The sequence below is a fragment of the Somniosus microcephalus genome, chromosome 10 (assembly GCF_052327205.1).
Source record: "Somniosus microcephalus isolate GS21.2 chromosome 10, FLI_Smic_1.0, whole genome shotgun sequence".
NCBI classification, from domain to species: domain Eukaryota; kingdom Metazoa; phylum Chordata; class Chondrichthyes; order Squaliformes; family Somniosidae; genus Somniosus; species Somniosus microcephalus.
The window spans coordinates 125,126,906-125,149,685 of NC_140996.1; the positions used below are offsets into that span (position 1 = coordinate 125,126,906).

General features: G+C 44.7%; 1 protein-coding gene across 3 annotated transcripts in view; it reads right to left on the bottom strand.

Annotated features, from left to right (window-relative positions):
- LOC147111685 (protocadherin Fat 3-like) overlaps nucleotides 1-22,780 on the bottom strand; it is a 1,117,094-nt gene that overhangs the window by 207,906 nt on the left and 886,408 nt on the right. For all 3 annotated transcript variants that reach the window (XM_085998792.1, XM_085998793.1, XM_085998790.1), the window contains 2 exons: nucleotides 17,490-17,765; nucleotides 4,034-4,244 (listed from right to left, as the gene is read on the bottom strand). In XM_085998792.1, coding sequence (XP_085854918.1) covers nucleotides 4,034-4,244; nucleotides 17,490-17,765 — 487 coding nt within the window. The remainder of the gene's footprint in view (nucleotides 1-4,033; nucleotides 4,245-17,489; nucleotides 17,766-22,780) is intronic.

The window sequence follows — 22,780 nt, forward strand, 5'->3', positions numbered from 1 at the left end:
AATTCGCCGGTTTCATTCATGCTTTCAGTGAGGTTAAGTCCTTACAACTTACACATGAAAAAAGCATGAGTACAGTTGCTCCAGAGGCTGCGGAGGAAGATATATTTTATCGTGGAGCTTCTGAAAGGCAATATTTTTGTTTGGGAAAGGGAGGAAAGTTATTTTAAGAAATGCTGAGGTAAGTTTTAAAGTTTATTTTTGTTTTTTAAAACGGGTTTTCAGTACTGTAGGTAGAAGGAGCAATTGTGGCTATGTGAATTGAATTTGCTGCGTTTATTAAATGTGAAAATGACTCCAACATTTTTAAGAAAGAAACTTTTCATCAGTAATATATTCTTTTAAGTAATTATGTATGTATGTCTGTATATATTCCTTTGCGTATATGTATGTATGTATATATTCCTTTACTTATGTGTATGAATGTATGTATTTAATTATGACTTTCAGAGAAAGTAACTTATTGGAAAATCATAATTAAATACATACATTCATACACATAAGTAAAGGAATATATACATACATACATATACATAAAGGAATATATACGGACATACATACATAATTACTTAAAAGAATATATTACTGATGAAAAGTTTCTTTCTTAAAAATGTTGGAAATGTTACATTTTTTAGAAGTCATTTTCACATTTAATAAACACAGCAAATTCAATTCACACAGCCACAATTGCTCCTTCTACCTACAGTACTGAAAACCCGTTTAAAAAAAAAAAATTAAACTTTAAAACTTATCTCAGCATTTCTTAAAATAACTTTCCTCCCTTTCCCAAACAAAAATATTGCCTTTCAGAAGCTCCACGATAAAATATATCTTCCTCCGCAGCCTCTGGAGCAACTTTACACATGCTTTTTTCATGTGTAAGTTGTAAGGACTTAACCTCACTGAATCCATGAATGAAATCAACAAAGTTCACTGCGCACGCGCTGCCTGTGCAGTCGCACGCGCTGTGCCTCTGAACCCCTTCGTTCAGAGGACAGGAAATGCTGGTTTTCCCCACATGCGCTGTGCATGCTGAAAACCGGCATTTCCTCCGGCCAGACGCGTGAGTACCCCGACCGTACTCATGCGTTTGGAACGGAATTACTGGGCCAACCAGTCACCTGGTCCAGATGGGGTGCATCCTAGGTTGCTGAGGGAAGCTAGGGTGGAGACAGAAGTTGTTCTGACCACAATCTTTCAATCCTCCTCGGATATGGGAGTGGTGCCAGAGGACTGGAGGATTGCAAATGTTACACCCTTGTTCTAAAAAGGGGAAAGGGATAAATCTGGTAAATACAGGCCTATCAGTCTAACATCAGTGGTGGGAAAACTACTAAAAACCATTGGCAAGAACCAAATTAATTCTCACTTGTAGAAGCATGGGTTAATAAGGGACAGCCAGCACAGATTTGTTAAAGGCAAATCGTGTCTGACTACAACAGAAAATGCTGGAAACACTCAGCAGGTCAGGCAGCATCGTGGAGAGAGAAACAGAGTTAACGTTTCAGGTCGATGACCCTTCGTCAGAACTGGAAAAAGTTGGAGAAGTAACAGATTTTGTTACTGACTGACTAACCTGATTGAATTCTTTGATGAAGTAACAGAGAGGATTGATCACGGTAGTGCAGTAAACATAGAAACATAGAAGATAGGAGCAGGAGTAGGCCATTTGACCCCTCGAGCCTGCTCCACCATTCAATGAGATCATGGCTGATCATCCAAACTCAGTACCCTGTCCCTGCCTTCTCCCCATATCCCTTGATCCCTTTAGCCTTAAGAAATATATCTAACTCCTTCTTGAATATATTTAATGAATTGGCCTCAACTGCCTTCTGTGGTAGAGAATTCCACAGGTTCACCACTCTCTGGGTGAAGAAATTCCTCCTCATCTCTGTCCTAAATGGCTTACCCCTTATCTTTAGACTGTGACCCCTGGTTCTGGACTCCCCCGCCATCGGAAACATCCTTCCTGCATCTAGTAAATGTTGCATATATGGACTTTCAAAAGGCATTTGATAAAGCACCACATAACAGGCTTATTCGGATAATAGAAACACATGGTATTAAAGGGACGGTGGTAACCTAGGTATGAAATTGGCTAAGGCAGAGAGTAGTGGCCAACGGATACTTTTCCGACTGGTATGCAGTGGTGTCCCCCCAAGGGGCGGTATTAGGGCTATTGCTTTTCTTGTTGTATATAAATGACTTGGACTTGGATATAGGGAGTACAATTTCATAGTTTGTGGATATGAAATGAAACTTGGCAACGTAGTAAATAGTGAACAGGACAGTAGCAGACTTCAAGAGGCGGTAGACAGACTGGTGAAATGTGCAAACACATGGCAGATGCAATTTAATGTGGATAAGTGTGAAGTGATGCACTTTGGGAGAAACATTATGGAGAGGCAGTAACATTATGGAGAGGCAGTATAATCTAAATGGTACTATTTTGAGGGGTGTGCAAGAGCAGAGGGACCTGGGGGACAGGGAGGGGGGTGCATATTCACAAATCCTTGAAGGTGGCAGGACAAGTTGATAAGGCAGCTAAAAAAGTGTACGGGATACTTGGCTTTGTAAATAGGGGCACTGAATACAAAAACAAAGAAGTCATGATAAACCTTTACAAATCACTGGTTAGGCCTCAGATGGAGTATTTTGTACAATTCTCGGCATCACACTTCAGGAAGGATGTCAAGGGCCTGGAGAGGATACAGAGGAGGTTTACCAGGATTATACCAGGGAGGAGGGAGATCAGTTATGTGGAGAGATTGGAGAAGCTGGGATTGTTCTCCTTAGAGCAAAGGTGGTTAAGGGGAGACCTAATAGAGGTGTTAAAAATTATGAGGGGTTTGATAGAGCGAGTAGGGAGAAAGTATTTCCTCTGGCAAGTGGGTTGGTAACCAAAGGTCATCGATGTAAAATAATTGGCAAAAGAACTAGAGGGGAAAAAGGAGAAATTTCTGCACACAGAGGGCTGTTTAAATGTGAAATGTGCTACCTGAAAGGATGGTGGAATCAGATTCCATAGTAACTTTCAAAAGGAAATTGAACATGTACTTGAAGAGAAGTAATTTGCAGGGTTATGGGGAAAAAGCTGGGATGTGGGACTAAATTGGAGAACTCTTCCAAAGAGCCGGCACAGGAACAACAGACTGAATGGCCTCCTTCTGTGCTGTAAGATTCTATGATTCTATGAAGAATGGTCCCTGGCATTCAGGTAAGTGGTGGGAAGGGTGTCAGGAGGGCCTTGCGGTTGAGGTAGGGGGAGGGAAGTGTGGGGAAGGGAAAGCCCAAGGTTTCATTGTAGGGCTCCTTTTGGCCCATAAGGAAACTAAAAAAAAATACACCTGTCTGGGCTTCTTCTGGCCCCATTCTCTTGCTGGCAGCTTTCCTGTGAAGGCCTTTGGTTACTTCTGCAGTTAGGCCCAGATTATGTCATTGGAACCCTATCAACGTATTGGAAAAGAAACTCTGCTGCCTTCCAGTGGGTGTCCTTCTTACCATTGAAGTTAATAGAAAAGAAAATTAGGCGGAATTTAAAACAGACTACCAAACAGGCTGTCAATTCACTATAAGCCTGTTTCGCGCTACTAGCGTAAACCAATTACGCCCCCTGGATTTTGTAACAGTTTTTAATGAAAACCTGGATAGGTTATAAAGGCATGGTTTTGTTTAGATATGTTGTTCAGGTAAACAGAAACAATACTGTCTAATACATAGATCAATCATGTAAAAAATTAATCAAGCAGTTTCATTAAATAATAAGTATCCTTTGATTCAATCTGGGGTTTGAATGCTGTGGAAATGTATTATGTAAAGGAATACGTTTCTGCCCCTTGGGCATTCCCTGCATACCAGGTGACAGGCACAGCGTGTCGCTTTTAACCATGTTTATGTTTTTAGCACAATGTGATACATCAGTTATGTGGCTTATGACAGAAAATCTTGCATGTTGGATTGTCCAATCTTTACAGGTCTGGTTTTACCATTCATATTTTTCTATCTACAAGGACCTTTTCTTTAAATCATTACTCACCGGCTTCAATACTGTACAATAATTCAGCATTTTGACCTTTGTCCTTGTCTAGGGCTGTAACCTGCAGCACAGCAGAGCCAAAAGCAGCGGACTCAAAAACCGAACCATCATACATAACACTAGTGAAGTATGGGGCGTGATCGTTGGCATCATCTACATTCACTATAACCCGTGCCAAATTACGTCGGTATGGAAACTCTTGATCTCGGACCTGGTGAAATAAATTCAAAAGTTACTTTTAAAGGTCTGAGCACTTAAACAGGAGCTATTGCTAAATTTGTTTTGCGTTAATGCTTGTTAAAGTACAAAAGACACATTATTAACATATTCAGTGCTATAATATTGAACAAATCTAAAATTCGTAGTAGAATTTATGTCCATTATCTAATTCCTCTTACTTTAAGAAGTTATATAATTTACATATTTATGAGTCAGTTATGACGTACATTACAGGGGTGATATCACAAAGCTCTGCTGTGAACACCCAGCTTTAACAGATATGAGCTTGGGTTGCAGAGAAGGTTCTAACACTATACCCGTTATTCTCCCACGTGTGATGGCAGCAGTGTCTGGCAAAATTACACCTTGTACTTAATGTGGTGCATACGCCAATGCACTGAACTAAGAAATAGTGGGCCGGATATTCCGATCCCTACGGGTGGGTACGCGCTGTGTATCCACCCATACGGGCATTGGAAGTGCTGGTTTCAGGCATGCACTGCGTATGCGCTAGAAACTGGCATTTCCGATCTGTCAAGAATCCTCTTGACAGATCCTCCAGCTGCCCTGGAGAAGGGCCTCTGCGGGCAGAGAGTTCTGCTTTTTGGAGACGCTCCGCCCGCAGAAAACACTTCCAATTCTTGCGCCTGGTAAAAGCAGGCATAAGGCTTGCTTCTACCAGGACAAGAGTTGAAAAAATGTAAAAAAAAAAAAATTTCCACTGATTTATCATTTAAAAATACTTTAAAGAAAGGTAAGTTTATTTTTAGCCCCATTAAAAACTTTAATTATTTTTTTCAAAAATTTTAATTTTTGTTTAAAATAGTTAATGTATGTCATTTCAAGACATTAAAAAAATGTGATTTAAAAAAAAATGTATTTGAAGTTTTACTATGTTTTGGAGGTGATCTCCATTCATATATTTGACAGGTCTTCCTGTCAAATGTATGAAGGGAGATTCCCTTCTCTGATTGGCTCCCCATGGTCCACATGATCCCAGGGAGGCTACGAACTACCTGCGCTTCTGGGATACGTGGGCCCTGCACACCGGCAGTTTGGAGAGGCCCAGCAGCGGAACTGTGCACCTCCCGGGGGCCCTCAGGTAAGGGCGCAGATTTTTCCAGGTCGCAGCCCTCCGGCCGCGAGAGGCCTGCAATCAGAATATCTGGGCCAGTGATATGTAGCTTCAAATCCATGATCCCTCATAAAGTTAGGAATGGAAACTCGCAAACTTACAGGAACCACTTCCCCAAAGGGCGGGGGGGAAAAAGTACAATATTCACTATCCAGTAGCTAGTTGAAGTATGGCAATGCCAAAAGAGGCCTGGAAACAAGTCTCCAATTTGTGACCTCTGATCCTCCCCAGCTATCTGTATCCAGGGTTGGCCTGTTGAGCTGCCAATCAGATCAGGTACTGCCTTTCTCGTTGTGGGCTTCCCTGGCAGCTCCCCATGTTGGACTTGGTTTCCTGTCTATGAGTCAAGATGGTAAAGAGCCTACAGTAATTTGGAATGGAAATCAGACACAGAGGGCTGGATTTTGATACTGGGGCGGGCTGGGGTCGTGTAATCCATATTTCGTGTTAGCCACCCGATTCTAAATCGGTGTGGGAAAATTATGCCAGTTTAACTTAATTGGCCAATTGAGGTCCAACGTGTGGGAACCCATGGCCAATGAGTTTTTCCAGTCTGAAAGTCGCCTCTGATGACATCATCATTGCTGCTGCATTTAAGGTCTGCAACAAGCCTTGCTTCTTCTGCAGACTGTCAAGCTTTTGCCCTTGCATGTTAGAGGCACCTGCAGGAAGAATGGCCAGCCAGAGACATAGGTCTGCACCCCGCTTTGATGACGTTGCCCTGCAGGCTTTAGTAAAGGGAGCAAGAGCAAATAAAGAGGTGCTCTTCCCTTCCTCAGGGAGGAAGAAGCCTCCCCAGCAAACCAAGGCTGTGTGGATCCAGGTGGCAAAGGAGGTCAGCTCTTTGTCAATAACCCGCAGAACCTGGCTTCAGTGCAGGAAGAGGTTTCATGACCTTCTGCGCACTGGAAAAGTGAGTATGAATTTCCCATCATCCTCAATCTGATCCCCATTGCCTCTCCTCACCAGCACTCAGCTTTAGCAATCTCTTCCTCCACATCCATGCACCCTTACCCATTCCCTCTCTCTCTATGGTCACATTCACCTATCTATTCGACTATGCAGCCCTCACACTCCCTATCACTGTGATGCAATTACAACTGACAACACACAGGGAGGGCCCTTGGTCTTGCCACCTCACTCCATCTTTGTCTCCTTCTAAGCATCTATGCTGTGGCTTCTCTACACTCACTCCTTCATTCTCACTCAAACTCCAATTGTCTCCCTCATTGCAGGAAAAGAGAACTCACAATAAGAGGGAAAGAGCGAGGACAGGAGGAGGGGACCCTCAGTAGCCCAGCTCACCACCTGGGAGGAGGCGGTCCTGGAGATCGTGGGAGTGGAGGAAGATTCCCAAGTGGGGGACGGACAGACGGGCACATCACAGCAAGCTGGAGACAGAATAGTTTTCCATCTCTCTCAATGACATTGCATGAGTCGCTGATAATGATTCTGAAGCTCTAACAGATGGACATATGATCATCTGCAATATGCAATGTGCATGTAACCTTGGCATCACTGAATCCTTCCTTTACTCCCCCACAGGACCATCGCAAGCACCCGTCCCCACTAGCCAGGAGGAAGAGCATGAGCCTCAAGCCTCCTCAGAGGAAGCTGCAACCTCTGAGGGCGCAGCATCAGCAGAATTCACCGCACCCAGCAACAGCGCAGACACTCACACCTCGGAGGGAACATCGCGAGATAGAGTAGTGTTGTCACCTGGTGTATCACAGCTCACAAGTGAGCATCAGCAGATTGTGGAGACAGGGACAGCAGTGGAGAGTCCTAGTCGGAGGGCGCAGGACTCTGCCAGCTCGGCTCAGCTGCAGGTCGACCCTCTGCCTCTGGGTCCATCCATAAGATCAGCGGTGCTGGAACTCCAAGAACAGATGCCGGAGTCTCTGGCAGGTTTTGTCTCCAGGGTCGCTGCGAGTGTGGAGTGAATGGAGGAGTCCATTGCAAACATGAGGAGAGCCTTTGTGGAATCATTGGCGCATGAACGCATCACCATGAAATGGATGGCAACCTCCATGGAGGTGATAAGTCGCCAGAGTGCAGAAAACATGATGAGTGTTCTGAATAGAATGACATCTCTTGAAGAGCAATGGTCATCTATTGAACAGAGAAACCAGACCTTCATGGAAGTCCTTCTGAGTAGGACTGCCAGTGCAGATACGGGTCCCCATGGCCCCCCTGATGTGCAGCAAGGTGCTCTCAAGCCACTTGCAAGCGCTGAGGGGGACCTGACCCATGAGAGGGAAGTTGGTGGCAGACATCAAGGAAGTGGGGGCTCCTCTCCAAGCACTCACACTTCCATGCCACTGCAGAGCCCTCGGTCAGAGCCCCACCAGAGTTTATACCCAACTGAGATTGGCGTCTCAACCCCTGCACAGCCGCAGGAGCAGCAGACTGTTGGCGAGCCCTCACAGGTTCGCAACCCCAGAGGACGCCCGCCAAAGGTGTCGAGGCAAGAGCAGCAAGAAAGTGAGCAAGGGGCCTCCACATCTGCTGAAGCCACAGGGGAAGCACCACATAGGAGCACACGTAAGAGAAAGATACTGCACAAATAGTCACAAGGGTAGTCACTTGGGTGAAATTTGATGTTTTATGTTAAAAAGCCATCAGATGATTAATGTAAATAAAAAATCTGATGGCTACTGCTGTAGTTGTGGTGTGTGTCATTTCGCGAATGGGACTTCCACATTGAGGGCTTAGGATTACTTGCAATTGTCAGTATGGTGCTCAAATTGCTAGGAATCTGCTGGTTCTTGGCCATTGTCGATGCTCAGGTAAGAAGGTGCGAGGCAAAAGTGCTTGACAGGCTAGGCTAAGCAAATCTGGCCAAGATGAGTGCGTTCCTTGCATCCCGGGCAGCAACGTTCTCGCGTACTGCTGCCGCTGCAAGATGTTTGTTTTCGCTCTCCTCCTCCTCCTCTGAGGAGGAGGATATGTGACGAGCCACTTGGTCCTCAGGAATCTGCAAGCCACAACGCTGTGCCATGTTGTGAAGTGCACAGCAAACCATGACGATTCTGGAGACCCTGGCTGCTGAGTACTGCAGGGCTCCACCTGATCTATCCAGGCATCTGAAGCGCATCTTCAGCAAACCGATAGTTTGCTCGATTATGGCTCTGGTGGACATGTGGCTGGAGTTGTAGCTCTCCTCAGCTTCGTTGGATGGGCTCCTCAATGGCGTCATTAGCCACGTCTTCAGGGGATAGCCCTTGTCTCCAAGTAGACATCCGTTAAGTTGGTCTGGCGGACTGAATAGCGGAGGCACACTAGACTGGCACAGTATGAAGGAGTCATGGCAACTGCCAGGGTACTTGGCACAAACATGCAAAATTTCCTTCTTGTGGTCACACACCAGCTGAACGTTAAGGGAGTGGATGCCCTTGCGGTTGACAGAAATACCTAGATTGCGATGGGGTGCCTTAAGGGCCACGTGTGCAGTCAACGACGCCCTGCACCCTTGGAAAGCCTGCCAGATTAGCTAATCCAACCGCATGCGCCATGACACTTGCTTGATCCTTGGTGAAATGGCTGTGATTGTGCGCGAGGGCAAAGGTTACCTGCATGATGCAAGTGTGTGCAGCCGCCTGGGAGATGCCGCTGATGTCTGCTGCTGAACCCTGGAATGAGCCTGAGGCAAAAAAGTTGAGTGCGGTGGTGACTTTGACGACCACTTGCAAGGGTTGTCCACCTGGTCCTCTGGGCTCCAGGTTTTGTTGCAGCATTGCGCAGATGTCACCCACTACCTCTCATGAAAGTCGGAGCCGCCTTTGGCACCACTGCTCAGACATGTTGAGGTAACTGACCCTGTGTCCGTAGACCCTGTTTAGGGGGTATCTCCTGCGCCGACAGGCTTCCATGAGCTGGCCCTTTCTGGCCTGTGCAGCAGCTTGGCGCTCCTGTTGTTGCTGCTGCTGCTGTTGGTGCTGCTGTTGTTCATGGTTCTGCTGGTGCCGCGGCTGGTCTTCGTCCTCATCTGATGTCCAGAAGGGAAGGAAATAAATGGCTCCCATGCTTCTGGTATATGCCTCAGTTGAGGAAGCGCTCAGTCAAGGTGGCGAGAGGGGTTTCGCAGGAGGTCACACTAGAGATGGGTGTCAGGCTCCAAACTTCCACAGCTGTGGTTATGCCTTCTAAAAGTTCCCCCAGACCTGAGACAACAAAGCCTTGCCACCTGCAAATGATGGCTGATCAAATCTCCTATTTAATGGTTGAGCTGCAGCTGATAATCAGCAATCCAATTGTGCTCCCGCCAGGTTTCACCGTCGTGTTTCAGAACAGGCGTGCTTTACGTGGGAAAAGGGTTAAAATCACAAAGGGCGATCAAAATGGCATTATAGAGGCAATTTAGTGCTTGTTAAGGGCCTTAACGGCCTAACCCGCCTCTTGGAGGCGGGACGGAGATGGGACCAGTAGACACGATTTAATGAAAATTGCTTGGAGGCGGGGTTGGGCCCGCCCACCAGATTTTGCAATTTTAAACCCCACACGCCTCCAATCCCGCCTCAACGGCCTGATGAAATTCGAGCCCAGAGGGTGAGAATCGCTTTCTTAAGTTTAACATCGACTAGTTTCAGATAATTTATAATCAAAAAAGTAAATTTAGCCAGTTAACAGGAATAGTGTGGTGTGTTTTGTTATTTTCTGTTATGAGGAGTGCGATGATATAGTGTAAAATTCACTGTAAAGGTTATTTTGTTTGTTCACATATTATTTATGCAAAATAAATCAGCTTGAGGGGTTGCAGTTAGCTTCATTTTACTAGAGTGTGCATCAGTCTGCCTTTCAGAAGATAGGAGAAATACAAATGGGGCACATGCAAGATCACAGTATCCAGTCCACATCATGAAGAGTTGCACTGTTAAAACCCCCAGGTCACACTATCTAGATATTGAGCCGTAAAGGTAAACTCCTGATAGTGAGGGATGTGGGATCCACTAACAGAAGGGACCAGTGATTCTAATCCTGAGAGAAATGCTTGCGCAGACCAGAAATTTATAACAATGCACTACAAACAGATAACAAGCAATATTGTTGTCACATAGTTTCTATCAAGAATAACAGGACAAGAACAACCACTTGTACTTATCTAGTTTTTATTTGCAAGCAGTGATGGGAGAAGGTCGATGGTCGATGAGTGAAGGCATGGTCAAACAGGTACATTTGTAGAAGTTTTTGAGGAAGGACTGAGAGGCAGCAAAGTAGAGAGGTCTAGGGTGGAATGAGGCGTGGATAGAAAAAAACATGCAGAGTGAAGAGCACGTAGTAGCACACAGGGCTGGTGGAGTTTACATAGTGGGAGGGATTTGACATTCAATGCACTGGGGGCCTCAGAGCTAATTGTGGTTCCCTAGGACAGGGTGATAGGAGAGCATGACTAAGTGAGGATTAGTAATGAGGGTACATTTTTGGCTGTGGTCTGTTTTATGTAGGGTGGAGTTTAGGAGGCTGGCAAGGAGATGGAGAAGTTGAGCCTGGAGGTGATGAAAAGTATAGAAGGATTTCAGTGGTAGTGGTGAGGTGAGGGCAGAGGTGGAAATAAGTAGTGTCTGCAATGGCTAGGATATGGGGATGGAAGGTGAAACAAGACAAAAGGGTTCTGCACTATTGGACTTGGTCTTAGCAAACAGAGGGAAGGGATTGAATTAAGGGCTAGGATGAGAATTTCTAGATCATACAGGATGGCTTCAATTTTGCTGATAAGTTGGGGAAATTCTTGCGCACTTATAGCTTGATATCAGACAAGAAATGCATTAATAAAACAAAGGAGAGATTCTTTTGTTTACACTACACATTATCAAGTACATTCCCTAAGCAGTATATCTTACAATAGTTTTTATATTAGTGCTCATTTCTTCTGCAGGCAAGACATTCTAATGATATTTTTGTTTACAATTCACTTATATATGCAGCTCAATGGGATGAATAATAGAAAACCACCTCATTTTGTTAAAATAACACACAACTGTACTCGGTATAAATGTCAGGCTATTTAAAGCTTGCTGGAATGTTTCTTAATGGAAAACCCCCCACAAAACTGCTGTTTAACTGATGCATCCTGTCAAAGCAGTAATTCATGCTCTTAGCTACATGCTTTAATGTGTCTGGAATTTTGGCTCAAAGCTATTTTATGTCTAGATTTATAAAGAAATTTTGATAGAATATTTAAACAATAAATTATACTAATCTCTATTATATAGTGAAGTATTTCTCATCCTCTCTTGGACCATTCTTATGTTATTTTTCTTGCAGACGAGTTGTAATGTAAATGAAATAATGTTGAACCTGATAGTAAAAACCTTGTGGAGTAATTAGTATAATGTCTTAACTCTTTTGTGGTCATTAAATTATTTGAGTGAAAATAAATAGTATGTTTTTGTTTAATTACTCAATAGATGTGTACTGTCCATACTTGTAATACGTAAGAACTTAATGAGTGCTCACAGGGCACATGATATTACTTCTGTGGAGAAAAAATATTAACTATAGTTGAATCCTAGCAGGGGCAAGACTTGGCTTCCAAAAGCAATTGTGGCTATGTTGGAGCCAACTGGTCACCAAAACATTTTCCCGACAGTGGCCTCGGCCTTTCACTGCAATTACATCCAATGGTCTGTGTCACTGGTTGTCAGCTAAGCCTGATTTATAAGGAGTGACTTACACTCCTACATGAAGAAGATCTTAGATGTAGGGAAACTATTTCACTGATTTAGAACATAAGAAATGGGAGCAGGTGTAGGCCATTTGGACCTTCGAGCTTGTTCCACCATTTAATAAGATCATGGCGAATCTTTTGCCTCAACTCCACCTTCCTGCACTATCCCCATATCCCTTGATTCCCTTAGTATCCAAAAATCGATCTCTTGTCTTGAATATACTCAACGACTGAGCTTCCACAACTCTCTGGGGTAGAGAATTTCAAAAATTCACAACTCTTTGAATGAAGAAATGTCTCCTCATCTCAGTCCCACATGGCTGACCCCTTATTCTGAAACTGTATCCCCTAGTTCTAGATCCCCAGCCAGGGGAAACATTGTCCCAGCATCCACCCTGTAAAACCTTTTAAGAATTGTAGCTAATGTAACCCCACTATTTAAAAAAGGTGGTAGAGAGAAAATGGGGAATTACAGACCGGTAAGCCTGACATCGGTAGTGGGGAAAATGCTAGAGTCCATTATAAAAGATGTAATAACAGAGCACTTGGAAAACAGTAACAGGATCAGACAAAATCAACATGGATTTACAAAAGGTAAATCATGCTTGACTAATCTACTGGAATTTTTTGAGGATGTAACTGGTAAAATAGATAAGGGAGAACCAGTGGATGTGGTGTATTTGGACTTTCGAGAAGGCTTTCGATAAGGTCCCGCATAAGAGATTAGCGTGCAAAGTTAAAGCACATGGGATTGGGGGTAAGGTACTGTCTTGGATAGAGAACTGGTTGGCAGACAGGAAGCAAAGAGTTGGAATAAACGGGTCTTTTTCCGAGTGGCAGGCAGTGACTAGTGGGGTACCACAGGGATCGGTGCTAGGACCCCAGCTATTCACAATATATATAAATGATCTAGACGAGGGAACTAGATGTAATATCTCCAAGTTTGCAGACGACACAAAGCTGGGTGGGCGGGTGTGCTGTGAGGAGGATGCAGAGAAACTCCAGTATGATTTGGACAGGTTGGGTGATTGGGAAGATGCATGGCAAATGCAGTATAATGTGGATAAATGTGAGGTTATCCACTTCGGTGGCAAAAACAGGAAGACAGATTATTATCTGAATGGCAGATTATTATCTGATTGGGAAAAGGGGAAGTGCAATGAGACCTGGGTGTCGTTGTGCACCAGTCGCTGAAGGTAAGCATGCAGGTGCAGCAGGCGGTTAAGAAGGCAAATGGTATGTTGGTCTTCATAGCGAGAGGATTCGAGTACAGGAGCAAGGATGTCTTGCTGCAGTTGTACAGGGCCTTGGTGAGACAACACCTTGAGTATTGTGTGCAGTTTTGGTCGCCTTATTTGAGGAAGGATGGTCTTGCCATGGAGAGAGTGCAGTGAAGATTCACCAGGCTGATACCTGGGATGGCAGGATTGACATATGAGGAGAGATTGGGTCGATTAGGCTTATATTCACTAGAGTTTAGAAGAATGAGAGGGGATCGTGTTGAAACTTATAAAATTCTAACAGGACTAGACAGACTGGATGCAGGAAGGATGTTCCCGATGGCGGGGGAGTCCAGAACCAGGGGTCACGGTCTAAGGATAAGGGGTAAGCCATTTAGGACTGAGATGAGGAGGAATTTCTTCACCCAGAGAGTGGTGAACCTGTGGAATTCTCTACCACACAAGGCAGTTGAGGCCAATTCATTAAATATATTCAAGAAGAAGTTAGATATATTTCTTAAGGCTAACGGGATCAAGGGATATGGGGAGAAGGCAGGGACAGGGTACTGAATTTGGATGATCAGCCATGATCTTATTAAATGGCGGAACAGGCTCGAGGGGCCGAATGGCCTACTCCTGCTCTTATCTTCTATGTTTCTATGTATATGTTTCAATGAGATCACCTCTCATTCTTGTAAAATCTAGGGCATGTAGGCCTAATCTACTCAACCTCTCCTCATAGGACAATCCCCTCATCCCAGGAATCAGACTTAGGGACAACTGAAAAAATCTTTGGCTGTTAATGCGCATAATAATTTAAGATTAAACTAAAACTGGCTCCAGGGTTACAGGCTGCTCCAATGCGACGAATGTGAATTCATCGTTAACAGTTGATGAAGATCATTCAGGCCATAAAGAATATTTAGTTTTGGCGAAGCTGAACTTATGGGCCCCGATATTTACGGGGAAATGGGAGGGAGCGGGGGTGAATGTCAGCGGTCAGGAAACCCGGCTCGTGGCCTTTAAATCCATATTGTTGCCAAAATCTGAGGTACGCAGCCTAACTTAAATATTATAATTACTGACCCACTTTTCAAGAGCAGGTTACTCCCCCGACCCCAAACACGACCCGGTCAAAGCAAAAGTAGGCGCATTTGCGGCTGGTTGGGGACGAGTTTCCAATTTTTAAGAATTTACCACCACCCTCCACCCCTGCTCCTTTCCTGCCCATCCTTTGGGGGGGGAGGGGGGGGGAATTCCCCCATGTTGTCCTATGAGTAAGATACGACTACTTAATCTTTGCCAGATGCAGCATATTGAAAGTCTTATGTTTATTCAGTAGTTATAGACAGCGTAGTTACACTTGATTAATAAGTTAACATCGACTAAACTGGCAGACTTCATTGTTATAATCCTTTAGCAGGTCAAAGGCAAGGGCCTTATAGTTTACAGGAAACTTTTTTTTATCCAGCACCGATGGGACTGACGTGGTGCCGGTTCGTCAAAAATTCCGGATAACCAAAAGCTATAGTAAAAGATACAGAGAGCTGACAGCTCCGTATAAAGCAACAAACCCTGTTGCTTAGCAACAGGTTCAGAACAATGGCCACAAGTTCTAAGTGTCTCTGTAGCTTAGCAACAGCTGCAGCCACACCCTTGCACAGCAACAGATCGAGGAAGGCAAGTAATATGAAGTATGAACCTACTCCTGAATTTTGCTGGTTAACCGAGATTTCCGGTTATTTAGGTGCCGGTAAATCGAAAGTTTCCTGTACTTTTATCTTTCAAAGTAGTTAAAATAAATCAGAGAATTTAATGTTATTACACCAACAGGCCTTTGACCAAAAAAATGCACTGTGATACTGCATCATAGTAATCATACAAAGTTAGCAGATGTAAATTGGGCATTGTGGGAAGGATAAACTTGCTTTCTAAGTCCTCGGCTAGGGAGGGAAGCAACAATTCTACTAGGATTTCAGCTCCTGATTGTTAATTAGTGGCTCCCAGTGAAATAAATGCACGTGTGTGGATGTCATGCAAGGACAGGTTTGAGCTCGTCTGTGATGCTCCTAAATTGCTGAATAGTATGGGTAGTTCACTAGGGTTTAAAAAAAACTGGGAGCGGGTTTCCAGTGGGCGGATGGGTAGCAGGGGAGTGTCAAACGCCCCCTGACGCCATCAATTGGGGACCCAGACTATTTTAAATCTCAGGTCTCATTTACATTTGATTGGTGGGTTTCCCACGCAATCGCCTCGGGAACGAGAAGCCCGTCCACTTTCCGGGCAGCATTTACAGTGGGCCTAAAGAGGCCTATTTAAAGCATCAATACACCTCTTAAATGGAGGTTGCATTCATTGCTGCCAGATTGGTCAGTGATGCTGCTGGAAAGTGGAGATTCTCACTAATGAGTCACAAGGTTGCCCCCAGGTACTCTAATAGATCTATGGATGTTCTATTGTAAGAGGTGAGGGCAAGGAGAGACATTCTGTTTCCCAACAGTGGCAAGCACATACACTGGCCTAGAGGTGGCAGAGACCAGCAGCACCTGAATTGAATGAAGGAGATGCTTCAATGACCTGACAAGAGCAGCAAGGGTAAGTATAGCTCTCTATTTCTCCATCTCTCCCCTGCATTACATTCTTCACCACCAAATCACAAGGGCACGCTGGACCACCTCTCCTACTCATTCGAATCACACACTCACACTTAAGACATTGGGCTGGATTTTCATTGGGCCGTGGAGTCGGGATTGGAGGCGTGTGGGGGTTTAAAATCCTGAAATCGGGGGTCCCAACCCCATCCCGCCTCCATGCCAGTTTCAAAGGAGGCGGGTACCCGCCCCGCACTGGGACCCGCCTCCCCGAGGCGGGAAGGGGATTAGTGCCAATTAACTGCCTGTTAACAGGTAGTTAACAAGCAGTTTTTAGCCTAATCCCTTATTTCATTGTTGAAATGTGATTCCCGACAGCTCCAAACCACGCCAAGTTAGCGAGGCGGGCCGTCGAGATGAAGGGCTTGGAGGTGTTCAGGTGAGTGATGGGTGCATGAGTGCAGAGGTAAGTGTGTTTGGTCTGTGTAAAGTGTTTAAAGAAGTTCTACTAACCTTTACTTACCTTTACAGCCTTCCTTCCTTCAGGTCTCGGGAGTCCCTCATATCACCGGCACAGAAAGCAGAATGGTCGCCAGCTGTCAAAATCTGCAGCCTCTGCTTTCTGTTCCGGGGAGATCTCTAAATCATCCTGAGAGGAAGGAATTAACCTGGAGTACAGATTGTCAGTGCTTGACAGCTTCAAACAGCTGTGAAACGCTGATATTTCATCTGTCAAAAGGTATTGACAGATGAAATTTCAATCTGTGACGTCACCTGTGGCTGGGTGGCCCTTAATTGGCCTGCAAGGTCAATCAAGTCAAAATCGCATGGGTTAGCTAGAACTCGATGGAGGCGGGCCTACAACCCCAAAAGTTGTAGTCCCGCCTCCTACCCACCTCCTCAATGAAAATCCAGCCCATTGAGTTAGTTACTTTCAGCAGTGAAAGAAAAGGGAGACCTTCATTTATATAGCGCCTTTCATGACCCAAAGCACTTTACAGCCAATAAGGTGCTTTTTGAAATGTAGTCACTGTTGTAATGAAGGAAATGCAGCAGCACCAATTTGCACACAGCAAGCTCACACAAACAGCAATGTGATAATAATCAGATAATCTATTTTTAGGTGTGTTGATTGAGGCATAAATATCGACCATAACACTGGGGATAACTCCCCTGCTCTTCTTCAAAAAAGTGCCATAGAATCTTTTACGTCCACCTGTGAGAGTAGACGGGGCCTCGGTTTAACGTCTCATCTGGAAGACGGCACCTCTGACAGTGCAGCACTCCTTCAGTACTGCACTGGAGTGTCAGCCTAGATTTTTGTGCTCAAATCTCTGGAGTGGGACTTGAACCCACAGCCTTCTGACTCAGAGGTGAGGGTGCTACCCACTGAGCCACTGTTGACACAGTAATGATCAACTTATGATGGCTAAATTAACACAGGTAAAAGTTGCATCTTAAAATCTTCAGTGCCATCTCAAAAAGAGTCCAGATAGACTTTTGAAGCAGAAGCAGTTAACAGTAAGTAGAATTAACTGATGTGCTGTAAGTGACTGTCAGTTTGATGTGAAGTGATATCCCTCACAGGCAAACTCTGGAAGTGACCTTGCAAGCACTCACTCACCATTACAGTCAAACTGTGCTGAGCCTGTGCTTCATGATCCAGCTTTTCAGCTATGCTCAACTTGCCCGTACTCTGGTCAAGCTGGAATTTATGCATGCTTAAGGGATCTATACTGCTGTGGATAGAGTAGGTCAACTTGTTTTTCTCATCCTTGTCAGTAGCTTTAATGTGCAGAATCTCGGTATTTACAATAGTGTCCTCAGAAATGGTCACATCATAGCTCGGCTGGGAGAACACTGGACCATTATCGTTGTTGTCGAGTATTCTTATAAATACCTGCAATTCAAAACAGAGTAGAATTAGAGGTTTGCTCAATTTTTATAACAATGTGCTTTCAAGAATAAGACAAATTATTTAATTTCTGCTCCATAAATATTTGTAATTGGACATTTTTCTGCAGTAAAGGGGTAAGGAATTTCTGTATTTGATACTTAAGATTTTCAAAAATAATCAACGTTACAACAAATGGAAAAAAAATCAGATAAAATCTTAAAGTTGCAATGAATAGATGATATCACTAAGTTCCCCATTTTATTCTTTCAGCATCCACTGCCAAAGGAATCTGACTCCTCAATCATCTGTTTGATCACAGTGCTACTGACTAATCTATGCCCAAACTGAAGTACATCATCTGATTTGTAGTCTATTGGTTGCTTCTCTTGTACAACAACATGAACAGATGAGGCTCTTTCAGAATAGATGCTATATTCCTACAAGAGAGACCAGCACTGATGGGCAGAGGTAGAAGGGCTATCGAATTGAGAGAAGAGGCAATGAAGACACAGATGCTATTGTGATGCCCAGTCTCTCCAAGGAACATATGGTGATACTGTCCTGATCAGAAACGGGTAGTATTTCATATTTTGTAAAGACATTTTTTTTTTAAACTACTGGTTTACATAAATTAAAGGAAGTGTCTTGTTTCACAGATTTAATTATGTAAATTGCTATCTTTTAATTTGTGATTTTGGGAAGCAAACAAACACTTACTCTTCCAAAACTACAAACTTTAGGAATCCCTTACAAAATAGCTACTTTTAAAATGTAAGAAGTCACACAACACCAGGTTATAGTCCAACAGTTTTATTTGAAATCACAAGCTTTCGGAGCGCTGCTCCTTCGTCAGGTGAAGTGGAGAGATGCATAAAGACACAGCTTATATAGTCAGAGAATAATGCCAGATGATTTCAGGTAATCTTTCTAACTGCCCTTTATCACACCTCGGCAGAGAGATAATCACAGCAATCAAAGGTGTGAATGGTGTCCAAACAGGTTAGTCAGGAAAACATTACATCAAAGAACAATGAGGTGGGGTCACAAGGGGTCAAAAGTTGCAGATGCTGGGGTCTGTATGAAAAACAAAAAACAGACAAAAAAACATTTTTTTTGCTGGAAATCACAGCAGGTCCGGCCGCATCTGTGTAGAGAGAACAAGCCAACGACGACTCGAGTCTGGATGACCCTACGTCAGGTGGGGTTACATGTAGCGTGACATGAACCCAAGATCCCGGTTGAGGCCGTCCTCATGAGTGCGGAACTTGGCTATCAGTTTCTGCTCTATGATTTTACGTTGTCGTGTGTCTCGAAGGCCGCCTTGGAGAATGCTTACCCGAAGATCGGAGGGTGAATGTCCTTGGCTGCTGAAGTGTTCCCCGACTGGGAGGGAACACTCCTGCCTGGCAATTGTTGTGCGGTGTCCGTTCATCCGTTGTCGCAGTGTCTGCATGGTCTCGCCAATGTACCATGCTCCGGGACATTCTTTCCTGCAACGTATGATGTAGACAACGTTGGCCGAGTCACATGAGTATGTACCATGTACCTGGTGGGTGGTGTCCTTGCGTGTGATGATGGTATCTGTGTTGATGATCTGGCATGTCTTGCAGAGGTTGCCGTGGCAGGGTTGTGTGGTGTCGTGGTCGCTGTTCTCCTGAAAGCTGGGTAATTTGCTGCGAACGATGGTCTGTTTGAGGTTAGGCGGCTGCTTGAAGGCGAGTAGTGGAGGCGTGGGGATGGCCTTAGCGAGGTGTTCGTCGTCATCGATGACATGTTGAAGGCTGCGAAGAACATGGCGTAGTTTCTCCGCTCCGGGCAGTTATAAAGGGAAGTTAGAAAGATTACCTTTAATCATCTGGCATTATTCTCTGACTATATAAGCTGTGTCTTTATGCATCTCCCTACTTCACCTGACGAAGGAGCAGCGCTCCGAAAGCTTGTGATTTCAAATAAAACTGTTGGACTATAACCTGGTGTTGTGTGACTTCTTACATTTGTCCACCCCAGTCCAACACCGGCATCTCCACACCATGGCTACTATCGACACCACAAACTACCGGCTCAAAGTGGAGAGCATCTCCAAGAAGATTGCGCATATCGACACAGACATCAAGTTTCTACAGAGATGCAAGAAAGCAGACAAGATCCCGAAAGGACTACAGATCACGAACCCACTCAAGTCGACCTACAACACAGACTACGCTGAGAGACTCTGCCGTCGTACCTCTCGCACACTCCTCAACCATCTCATACACCAGCTCTACAGCAGCCTCGAAACCGAGATAGAGTCAATGTTCTCAGCCTGTGCTCCCAAAGATACACAAAGCCAACACACCCGGACGTCCTATCGTATCAGGCAACAGAACCCTGTGTGAGAACCTCTCTGGATACGTCGAGGGCGTCCTGAAACCCATTGTACAGGGAACCCCCAGCTTCTGTCGCGACACTACAGACTTCTTACAGAAACTCAGCACCCACGGACCAGTTGAACCAGGAACACTCCTCGCCACGATCGGCGTCTCGGCACTCTACACCAGTATCCCCCACGATGACGGCATTGCTGTGACAGCCTCAGTACTCAACACCAACAACAGCCTATCTCCAGACGCCATCCTACAACTCATCCGCTTCATCCTTGACCACAATGTCTTCACCTTCGACAACCAGTTCTTTACCCAAACACACGGAACAGCCATGGGGACCAAATTCGCACCCCAATATGCCAACATCTTCATGCACAAGTTCGAGCAAGACTTCTTCGCTGCACAGGACCTCCAACCAACGCTATACACCAGATACATCAACGACATTTTCTTCCTATGGACCCACGGCGAAGAATCACTGAAAAGACTACACGATAACATCAACAAGTTCCATCCCACCATCAAACTCACCATGGACTACTCCTCAGAATCGGTTTCATTCTTGGACACACGAATCTCCATCAAAGACGGACACCTCAGCACGTCACTCTAGCGCAAGCCCACGGACAACCTCAGGATGCTCCACTTCTCCAGCTACCACCCTAACCACATTAAAGAAGCCATCCCCTATGGACAAGCCCTGCGAATACACAGGATCTGCTCAGACGAGGAGGAACGCGATGGACACCTACAGACGCTGAAAGATGCCCGTAAGAATGGGATATGATGCTCGACTCGTCGATCGACAGTTCCGACGGGCCACAGCAAAAAATCGCATAGACCTCCTCAGAAGACAAACACGGGACACAACCAACAGAGTACCCTTCGTCGTCCAGTACTTCCCCGGAGTGGAGAAACTACGCCATGTTCTTTGCAGCCTTCACATGTCATCGATGACGACGAACACCTCGCTAAGGCCACCCCCACGCCTCCACTACTCGCCTTCAAACAGCCGCCTAACCTCAAACAGACCATCGTTCGCAGCAAATTACCCAGCTTTCAGGAGAACAGCGACCACGACACCACACAACCCTGCCACGGCAACCTCTGCAAGACATGCCAGATCATCAACACAGATACCATCATCAGACGTGAGGACACCACCCACCAGGTACATGGTACATACTCATGTGACTCGGCCAACATTGTCTACCTCATACGTTGCAGGAAAGGATGCCCCGGAGCATGGTACATCGGCGAGACCATGCAGACACTGCGACAACGGATGAACGGACACCGCACAACAATTGCCAGACAGGAGTGTTCCCTCCCAGTCGGGGAACACTTCAGCAGTCAAGGACATTCACCCTCCGATCTTCGGGTAAGCATTCTCCAAGGCGGCCTTCGAGACACACGACAACGTAAAATCATAGAGCAGAAACTGATAGCCAAGTTCCGCACTCATGAGGACAGCCTCAACCGGGATCTTGGGTTCATGTCACGCTACATGTAACCCCACCTGACGTAGGGTCATCCAGACTCGAGTCGTCGTTGGCTTGTTCTCTCTACACAGATGCGGCCGGACCTGCTGTGATTTCCAGCAAAAAAAATGTTTTTTTGTCTGTTTATTGTTTTTCATACAGACCCCAGCATCTGCAACATTTGACCCCTTGCGACCCCACCTCATTGTTCTTTGATGTAATATTTTCCCGACTAACCTGTTTGGACACCATTCACACCTTTGATTGCTGTGATTATCTCTCTGCCGAGGTGTGATAAAGGGCAGTTAGAAAGATTACCTGTAATCATCTGGCATTATTCTCTGACTATATAAGCTGTGTCTTTATGCATCTCTCCACTTCACCTGACGAAGGAGCAGTGCTCCAAAAGCTTGTGATTTCAAATAAAACTGTTGGACTATAACCTGGTGTTGTGTGACTTCTTACATTTGTCCACCCCAGTCCAACACCGGCATCTCCACACCATGACTTTTAAAATGAATATACAATGCTTAATACAAAAAGTATTAGAAAAATAAAACTTAAGACAATGTAAAAATGTAACACGATAAACTGTGTAAAACATCAAATAGCAACATTCTGGAGCACTGGTAATAGTCATTCAAAGTCTGTCTCAATGACAACATCTGTAACAATATAATTGTGTTTTGAAAGTGCATCAGAATTTTTTGATTTTTCATTTCATTTCAACATGGAAAGCTTGTTTTCATTAGGGGCTTCCATCACAAAACAACATTAATAGATTAACAGTATGACTTCAAAGATAATGAACAAGCTCTACGATATTGACAAAGGTCACAAAGAACAAAGAGATGCTGACTATGTCAGGTTTTTAGTATGCTACTCAGGTTATATTCAAAAATGTCTTACACTGACAATTTATAGGAGGGTCAAAGAACAGAGAAATTGTAATTTCCTTAAAATGGGCGATACAGCGAAAATCATTTTATGAGGTATAAAAGGCTTCCAGTTATTTATAACTGCTAATCATAACTGAAATTTTAGCAATTAGAAATGACAAGGTTTGACTTTATCACTGGGTGAATGTGAAAGCATAAAATGGCAAAGGTTTTACTGCATTATCGTATTTTCTATTTAACATGGTTAGGGCTAACTCCGCAATGATTTTTCTTCC